This window comes from Odocoileus virginianus, chromosome 25 (assembly GCF_023699985.2).
Source record: "Odocoileus virginianus isolate 20LAN1187 ecotype Illinois chromosome 25, Ovbor_1.2, whole genome shotgun sequence".
Lineage (NCBI taxonomy): Eukaryota > Metazoa > Chordata > Mammalia > Artiodactyla > Cervidae > Odocoileus > Odocoileus virginianus.
Genome location: NC_069698.1, coordinates 47,318,099 through 47,327,795, shown reverse-complemented (window position 1 = coordinate 47,327,795; position 9,697 = coordinate 47,318,099). Strand labels below are relative to the sequence as shown.

Sequence of the window (9,697 nt, the reverse complement as noted above, 5' to 3'; positions counted from 1 at the left end):
TTCTCCAGTAGACCACATTCTGTCAGGAATACATGAACCATGAACTTCCAGCAGTTCAAGCTGGTTTTAAAAAAGGCAGAGGAACCAGAGATCTAATTGTCAACATCTGCTGGATCATCGAAAAAGCAAAAGAGTTTCAGAAAAACATCTATTTCTGCTTTATTGACTATGCCAAAGCCTTCAACTGTGTGGATCACAATAAACTGTGGAAAATTCTGAAAGAGATGGGAATACCAGACCACCTGAACTGCCTCTTGAGAATCCTGTATGCAGGTCAGGAAGCAACAGTTAGAACTGGACATGGAACAACAGACTGGTTTTAAATAGGAAAAGGAGTACGTGAAGGCTGTATATTGTCACCTGCTTATTTAACTTATATGCAGAGTACATCATGAGAAACACTGGGCTGGAAGAAGCACAAGTTAGAATCAAGATTGCCAGGAGAAATATCAATAACCTCAGATATGCAGATGACACCACCCTTTTGGCAGAGAGTGAAAAGGAACTAAAAAGCCTATTGATGAAAGTGAAAGAGGAGAGTAAAAAAGTTGGCTTAAAGCTTAACATTCAGAAAACTAAGATCATGGCATCTGGTCCCATCACCTCATGGGAAATAGATGGAGAAACAGTGGAAATAGTGGTTGGCTTTATTTTTCTTGGCTCCAAAATCACTTGCAGATAGTGATTGCAGCCATGAAATTAAAAGACACTTACTCCTTGGAAAGAAAGTTATGACCAACCTAGACAGCATATTTAAAAGCAGAGACATTACTTTATCAACAAAGGTCTGTCTATCAAGGCTATTTTTCCAGTAGTTATGTATGGATGTGAGAGCTGGACTGTGAAGAAAGCTGAGTGCCAAAAAATTGATGCTTTGAACTGTGGTGTTGGAGAAGACTCTTGAGAGTCCCTTGGACTGCAAGGAGATCCAGCCAGTCCATCCTAAAGGAGATCAGTCCTGGGTGTTCATTGGAAGGACTGATGCTGAAGCTGAAACTCCAGTACTTTGGCCACTCCATGCAAAGAGTTGACTCATTGGAAAATACCCTGATGCTGGGTGGGATTGGGGGCAGGAGGAGAAGGGGACAATAGAGGATGAGATGGCTGGATGTCATCACCGACTCGATGGACATGAGTTTGAGTAAACTCCGGGAGTTGGTGATGGACAGGGAGGCCTGCGTGCTGCAATTCATGGGGTCGCAAAGAGTCAGACATGACTGAGCAACTGAACTGAACTGAAAGCATACTTGAAACAGGTTTCTTACAAAGGCAGATTATCAAGCACAAGGTAAATATACTACTTGGTGTAAAATATAATCAAAACAATGAATGTGTCAGAACCCATTGCTAATTCAGAAGAGTAAGTAATAACATCTAACCAGGAAAATCAGGGGAAAGCTTTAAAAAGAGTTAACACTTAAATTTCACTTTCAGTAAGATGAGGGAAATGAAATGTTAGACAAAGGGAAAGATGTTTATAGGGCAATGGTCAAATTCAATACTTTGGGTGAAGAGTTTGAAGGAGGATGAGGGCAATTTCAATCAAATCAACCTCTTACTGAAAAATGTTTTGATTATAATATCAAGTTCTGCTAAGGTGCCATTTCTCAAAATGCCAGTGCTGAATATTAATCATTATTCAATTGGCTATTTCTACATATATTCTTATAGTCCATTTACCAATATGGAGAGTCACGGTGACTAACGAAAAAAAACAAACACTGTTAGCTTGGTGACCTGTTGGGACTCATATTTGACAAGCCCCACCCCAATGAGTCATGTTTGGGGCTAACATGAAAGCTATTTTGAAGATTCAAAGTGGACCGGCTTCTTTGTTAATAAAACATCATCCTCATATATAACTAAGCAAAGTGCTAATGAGATGCTATCCTTCCAATAAGCTTAAGCAATGGAGTAGAAAGAGTCATGAGAAGAAGCCAACACCCAGTTTTCAGCATATATAACCTCCTCAGTAATGAACTGGATCTTCAGGCCAACATGTTGGGTCCCTGGGACCGACTCAATCAAGGATTTTCACAGTATGACCCAGAGACCTGTCCAGTCGCTCAAGAGCTTCTACAGTGCCCCACCTCTCTCTGCCATCATACATGAATCGAATGTTACAAACTTTGAAGATGGATTCTTTTTACCCAGCAGTTGCTACAGCAGGACCTGGCTCCTGGACAACTTTCCAGAAACCTGCAGGAAGACCACCAGCTGCATAGCACCCGAAGGTGAACAGGAATTACACAGAGAGGAGAGCTGTGTGCAAAATGCCTGTCTCTCCAGAGTCGTCCAAACAACTTGTTCTAATTCCAGGCCCTGTGAAAGGACAGCATGCCAGTCAAGAAGTTCCTCGGCAGTGTTGGAGTGTGTTTCTCAGCCTTGCCAGTCAGGAAGTAGCCAGCAAACGGGGTTTGTAGTCCAGAGCTGCCAACCCGTGAGCAACATGGCAAAGTCTTGTCCACCCAAGACGTATGTGTCTAAGAGTTGCCAGACTCTGGAATGTGACTGTAGCCAGTGCCAAGCTCAGGGCCCTGGATCCAGTTCCTGTAGCTCGTTGGCCTACGTCACACCCAAGTCACAACTCCTGGAAACTTCTTCTAACACTTATGAGCCAACTTGCTGTGTTACTGGTGGGTCATCATTGCCTAGTGAGTGAAGAATCTGCAGAATGTGTAGGGAGACTCAGATTTTGAGTTCCATAAATTGAGTCCTGAAAAATAAGATCTTTTATTTCTCTAAACACAAACTACTTTTGCCTATGTTTGTGAGTGAATGAACAGGCCTGTACTGTCTCCAATGAGAAAATTTTTTACTTTTTTTTTTTCCCCTTTTTGAGCATTTCTGGTGGTAAGCTAGGCTTCTCTGGTGGCTCAGAGGTAAAGAACCTGCCTGCAATGCAGGAGACATGGCAGCAGCCTCGGGTTCGATTCCTGGGTGAGGAAGAACCCCTGGAGAAGAAAATGGCAACTCACGCCAGTATTTTTGCCTGGAAAATCTCATGGACAGAGGAGCCTGGCAGGCTATAGTCCATGGAGTCGCAAAAGAGTTGGACAAGACTGAGCGACTAAACAAACTGGTGGTAAGCTGATGGAAAGTATGTTAACTATTTTAGGTCACTAGGACACTATTTATCATAGAGCAATAAGAATTACCACCAGGCAGTAACATGAATACTTAAAAAGTCCACATTACACTTTGACTACTGATTATTCTCAGTGGAAACACTAAGCATTGAGTCTGGCTTATTATAACATGCTGTAATAGAGAAAGGTAACAGGCTACTAATATCAGAACTACATACAGCACTAGAGTTTAAAGACACCTGGAAACCCATTTAGTCCTTTGAACTCCGCTGCCTTCAGCTGTATCAGAGGTTGCTCACATAGTTAATAGCATCAAACCACAACTCAAATCTGTGTCTCCTCACTGTCCATCATTATTTTATTTACTGTAATACAGCACTCTTTTAGCTAACTATTACATTGAACCTATTCTTTGACAAGTGCAAGACCGTTTTGAATTTCACCACCATAAACTTCATAACTATGGAGTAGTCAGAGATGTTTGAATATGATCAGTTCAGGTTTAGCATATTCACTACATTTCTGCTATTTTGGTTCCTCTTTTCACTTTTTAAGTGTTTTTGGGTGTGTGATTTGGGAAAATACTCTTTGTATGAAATAAATTTACTCTATTTACATCATAAGCAATTATTACTATTATTTTTATTTCACACTTTTATGGGTTTTATGTTACAGTTCCCCCCTCCCAACACAATTGGATTAAAACTGAAAATTATAGGTTGGCCCAAAAGTTCATTCAGGTTTTTCTGGAAGATGTTATAGAAAAATGCAAACAAACTTTGGAAGCCAACTCAGTATTTGGAAGGAACAAAAAGAGAACATGTTCCCTCACCATTGTGTGTACAGTATGTTTTGTTGTTGTTCAGTCGCTAAGTCGCATCTGATTCTTTGTGTGCAGACACCGTGAACTGCAGCTTGACAGGCTTCCCTGTTTTTCACTGTCTCCCAGAGTTTTCTCAAATGTATGTCCACTGAGTCAAGGATGCCATCCTACCACTTTATCCTCTGCCACCTCCTTTGCCTCCTGCCCGCAATCTCTCCTAGAATCAGGATCTTTTTCAATGACTCAATTCTTGTCATCAGGTGGCTGAGGTATCAAATCTTCAGGTCAGCATTAGTCCTTCCAATGCATATTCAGGGTTTATTTCATTTAGGATTGACTGGTTTGATCTTCTTGCTGCCTAAGGGACTCTCAAAGTCTTCTCCCGCACCACAATGTTTAGTATGGATCAGGGTAGGAGAACACGTTGGTGGTAGTCAAAGCTGAAGTGCGTGCTAAATACGAAGATGATGAAACCACAGGGTTCAAATATGTGACGACTCATTCACTTTGTTCAGAACAGCCTGGCTACTAAGAAGCTTGGATGTGGTCTTAATGGATCTCTCACTTTCAGGGCAACATAAAGCAGTGGTTACGAACATGGACTCTGAAATCAGATTTCCTTAGCTGTGTTGGTGAAGGATATTTGAATCCCAGCTGTGTGCTATGTGCAAGTTTTTCAACCATTCTCTACTTCAGCTTATTCAGCTTCAAAATTGAGATGATAATGGTATGACCATTGTGAGACCTAATAAGTTAGTAATTTGAAAGTGCTCAGCACATGACCTTGTGTATAGAAAATGTTCAGTAAAATGTAACAACATTTTTAGCAAGCTCAGAGACTAATATGAAGGGTGAAGGCAGGGATGTGTAGATAAACTCTGAAACCTATGACATATTAGAAAGCTATTCATCCAAAACTGAGAAATTAAGCTGTTTTGTATCTGGAAAGACACAAGCCGTATCTTACATTAATGGACAGGCTTAAAAGCCAAGTGTTGGCCTTTGTTGAAGTGGGCTGGCAAGTATGTCTGACAAGTATCTCTATGCAAAGCTAGTGTTGATTTACCTGTCAGCTCTGTGAATAGGTTAGGCAGAGGTCATCCCAAAGAGGAAGATTTAAAATCCATAAACGACCACTTACACAGGTGTTTCTGTAAAGGCGCACAGTTGAGAGGTAGCTGATACAGGTCTGAAAGAAGCTGAACAAACACTCTGATTCTGCTAATAGCACCAGAGCACGTGGCGATCACATCGGAGTATTCCTGTTGCAGAAAACATTGACACAAAGCTTCTGGCCGTAGCAGCGATGGCAGCAACACAGAACTGACAGCAATAAGGAGACCTCCTCCTCACGGCAGCTTCGAGAGATTCCAGTCGCAGCCAATCACGCGGACATAAATGAAACTCGTTGGCAGAGCAGACTGTCACTAATGCAACTCAAAGAGGGAAGGGTTCAACTACTCTGAGCCACGCATTCTTTCTGGGATGAGCATGATCACTCTCCTAAGGAGAAGTTAGCTGAAGAAGGAACCATTATTAATCTAACCCTGTACGGAGCACATTGATTGGAACTTTTTCTAGAGAGAAACTGTGTGGACTCGGGGGCTTCAGACTCTTCGTATTGGAATGGAGACTGGTGTGGTGATGTGAAGAGATGCTCGGTATTCAGTTTAGTGTAGTGGGAATTGGCCTTGGATTATGACTAGGCCTTGTTCAAATGGTGGCTCAGATGGTAGAAAATCTGCCTTCAATGTTGTAGACCTGGGTTTGATCCCTGGGTCATGAAGATGCACTGGAGAAGGAAATGGCTACCCACTCCAGTATTCTTGCCTGGAGAATTTCATGGACAGAGGAGCCTTGCAGGCTATAGTCCATGTGGTCACAAAGAGTTGGACATGACTGAAGTGAGTAATACTTATTCAAATACAAATTCTGCCATTTCCTAACTATGTGCCTGGGGCAAGTTAATATTTCTGAGATTCAGTTCCTTCATTGTAAAATGTAGATAATACCTAATTCATTGGATAATTGTGATAACTAAATGATGTCATGCCCACTAAATGCTTATTGGAACATTTCTGTCAAAATATGCAAGATACCATTGGGTACTTTACATGATATTTGCTTCTTGGACCTAAGCCACATTTTCATGATTCTCTATACTGAATTTAAATTTTAGGTCAGAGATCAAGAAAAGCTACTCATCGTAGGCACAATGGACATAAGTAGCATGGAATGTGACTCAGTCTGGATAGGATTCTTAAAAACTGTAGAAATGATTCAGTGGGTACATGCTACAGAGCATTCTTCATAGATCAAGGAATTTCTTCTTGCCTGAACAGAACGCCTTTGACAGAATTTGTGTATTGACATCATTTACCTTAGGTTCTTCAAAATGTAGACAGCTTAACAGCATGCTTTTTTTTTTTCTTCCTAGAAGCTGTACCAGGCGGTGCTTAGTCACTCAGTCATGTCCAACTTTTTGCAACCCCCGTGGACTGTAGCCCACCAGGCTTCTCTGTTCTTGGAGATTCTCCAGACAAGAATACTATATTAGTTTGCCATGCCCTCCTCCAGGGGATATCCCCAATCTAGAGATTGAACCCAGGTCTCCCGCATTGCATGTGGATTCTTCACCCTCTGAGCCACCAGGAAAAACCAAGAATACTGGAGTGGGTAGCTCAACCTTTCTCAAGATTTTCTCAACCCAGGAACTGAACCAGGGTCTCCTGCATTGAAGGCAGATTCTTAATGAATTTAAAGGAAATTTCCTTGTCTATGCAGTACTATGCCAAGAAGCATAAAATATCTCTTATTAATTTGATCCTAATGATTTAACAAACACTCTCTATATATACTTCATCACTGTGAACTCAAACTGTCCAATTGGATAAGTACAATTCATTAAGTTCCTTTTTTTTCAGTGAGGATGAAAATCCAGACAAATAAAGTAGGTTGTCCAAGATAATACAGAGAGTAAACGTGTGGCCAACATTTTAATCTGGTGAGTTGGACTTCAGAGTTTGAACTATAAGTTCTAACTATCTGATTACATTAATATTAGGCTTTTTATCACTACATCAGCTCAAATGTGGGGAAAATTTCTGTGTCATATGGAAGGGCTGTACAAATAATTTGATTGAAAATACTTGGTCTGGTATATTACTTTGCTGTGAGTCTGTAGTGGCTACAGTCAAAGAATTTAGTATAATTGATTGGATGGTTTATTTATTTATAACCCAGGGATAGATGCTAGAAATAGATTAGACATATTTCATTAGAGTTTATAAAATTTTATAGATGTTTTTAACATCTGAGAAAAGATGAGTAACTCCAAATCATGTGAAATCAACATAACCTAAGTGTCAGGGAAAGTATTTGGATGGTATGGAGTCCAGACTCTGTTTTCTACAACATAAGCTCAGTAGTCTGAATGATGTTAGCAAGTCCATTTTTTATAACCAATAGTTCCCACCATTTCTTAGTTAAATAGTTATCCTTTTGAAAATGTTGAGCAATTTGAAGAAACTAACAGGATTTTGTGCTGTGTTGCATCCCAGTCACTGACACCTTTGCTGAAGCCAGAATATTTTTCTCTATTCTGCTTCCCATTTCTACCTTCAGAGAATTCCTATTACTCCCTCCACTTGAAATTCTTTCATGTCAGGAGCTTCCATATTCTTTCTCTAGGACCCAAATGGAAAGAATGATAATTGATTGAAAAAATAGACTCATAGGCTTAGAGAACAAACTTATGATTGCTGGGGGGCAGGTGCAGGGGCAGGGATGGAGGGAAGGGAGAGTTGGGGAGTTTTGGATGGACATGTACACACTGCTGTGTTAAAAATGGATAACCAACAAGGACCTTTTGTATAGCACATAGAGCTCTGCTCAATGTTATGTGGCAGCCTGGATGGAGGGGATTTTGGAGAAGAAAGGATATATGTATATGTATGGCTGAGTCCCTTTGCTATTCACCTGAAACTATCACAACATTGTTAGTCTACTTGCTGCTGCTAAGTCGCTTCAGTCGTGTCTGACTCTGTGCGACCCCATAGACGGCAGCCCACCAGGCTCCCCATCCCTGGGATTCTCCAGGTAAGAACACTGGAGTGGGTCGCCATTGCCTTCTCCATTGATCTAATTGGCTATACTGCAATACAAAATAAAAAAGTTCTTTAAAAAAAAATAGCTAAGAAAGAACAGCCAACGCAAAGAAAAAGCTCTATTCTTCATAAGACAATTGATACCTCATCACTACTGGTTAAATCGAGCTACAGCTTTGCTATGAAGTAAGCTATCCCATAGGCAGAGAGGTACAAATAGACTAAACATTTGTAATTAAATTACATTTTGAATGAAAAACTGCCTTTTTGTGGTTCCATAGTATTAATCATTTGCCTGACTTTTTGCACAGTTTTCTCTGGCTCTGTGAAAACAAATTCATTAATGACACTAAAAGAGAATAATTATTCCTTGGAGGCAAGAGGCAAACCAATGTGAATGCATCCAGACATAAGAGCAAAGAAACCTCAAAGGTAAATACTGAAAATGGTCCATTACTATTCTTCCATTACCCAAAAATGGCATTGCTTCAAGTCCTGGACCAGTACCCGTGCAGAAGTTTAGTTAACTACTAATTGACAAAGATAATGAGAAAAAGAAGACTGAAAATGAACTAAAAGGCTAAGAAGAACGCCTCCCTTAGCAGTTCACTGCCTTGTCACTATTGCTTCATGGACTGTAGCATGTTGCTTATTTAAATTGAATGTGCAGAGTGTAACACTTGGATTAAAAAGCCCTCTTCCACCATAAACCCTGTCAACCTTTACAGTAGGGTTATTAACTATTGTTCTTCTCCCCCCTTGGAATGAACTACATTCACTCTGACACTCTGTATCAGGAAACTGATGCAATAATGCATGTTGAAATTCTCAAGAACAAACTATCTTCCTCTAGACTTTATATTTTATTAAATTAAGCTGCAGGAGGCAGTGAAAGAAGCACATTTTAAATTTTAGCTCTATTGATATTCACAAGTGCTATACTGTATTTATTTAATGATTGGGTTTACAGTAAATCACAGTAAGGTTTTATCATGATCGCAGGTGTACTTACCAGATTAAACTCAGAATATCCATTACTACCAAGTGAGACACTTTTCAGAAATATTTCTCGGGAAACAGAAACAGGCATCAGTGTAGTTGTTTCATTTATCAAGTCTGTATTTGTTTAAAGTGGGCCTGCTCCCTCCTATTTCCCAGAGGCAGTGGTTGGTGGTGGCTTGGACTCTGGGAGTCTGGTTTAATTTCTTGCAGTGGATGACTGTGGCAATCAAAGCACTGACTTTGAGGTGGTCCTGGAGGGGCTTCTAATGTAAAGCTGTAGCTCTGGGGTCCTCAGGCTACACATGGAATGCTAGGCAATCTAAAAACAATATGCTATACTCTGGCCTGCTGTGCCACTCTGGAGGACAAATACCATCTGAAACTATGTTTTGTGTTAAAGGTGTTCCATTAGGGTTAAGTGTCTGTCATGCCTCCATCAGGTAGCTGAGTGAAATGTTGATGTCTTAAATATTCCTGGTAAGGACCACTTGCCCATTCATCCATGGGTTCTTCTTATGCCCCCTCATTGCTATCACAGTTACATTTCCATAGAATCATAATTGTTTCTAAGTGTTTAAGAGATGTTTAGTGAATTTAATGCATCAGGCAGTTAGTAAATACACTTGTGAGGTTATGTGATTTACACAGAGTCACGGCTAGAACTCAAGCCTAGCGAC

At 40.4% G+C, this 9,697-nt stretch overlaps 1 protein-coding gene across 1 annotated transcript; it reads left to right on the top strand.

Moving 5' to 3' along the window:
• Positions 1-1,990: 1,990 nt before the first annotated feature.
• Positions 1,991-3,663, top strand: KRTAP27-1 (keratin associated protein 27-1). Its single transcript, XM_020902471.2, has one exon. The coding sequence runs from the start codon at positions 2,042-2,044 to the stop codon at positions 2,660-2,662; it is 621 nt and encodes a 206-aa protein (XP_020758130.2). The 5' UTR covers positions 1,991-2,041; the 3' UTR covers positions 2,663-3,663.
• Positions 3,664-9,697: the final 6,034 nt, after the last annotated feature.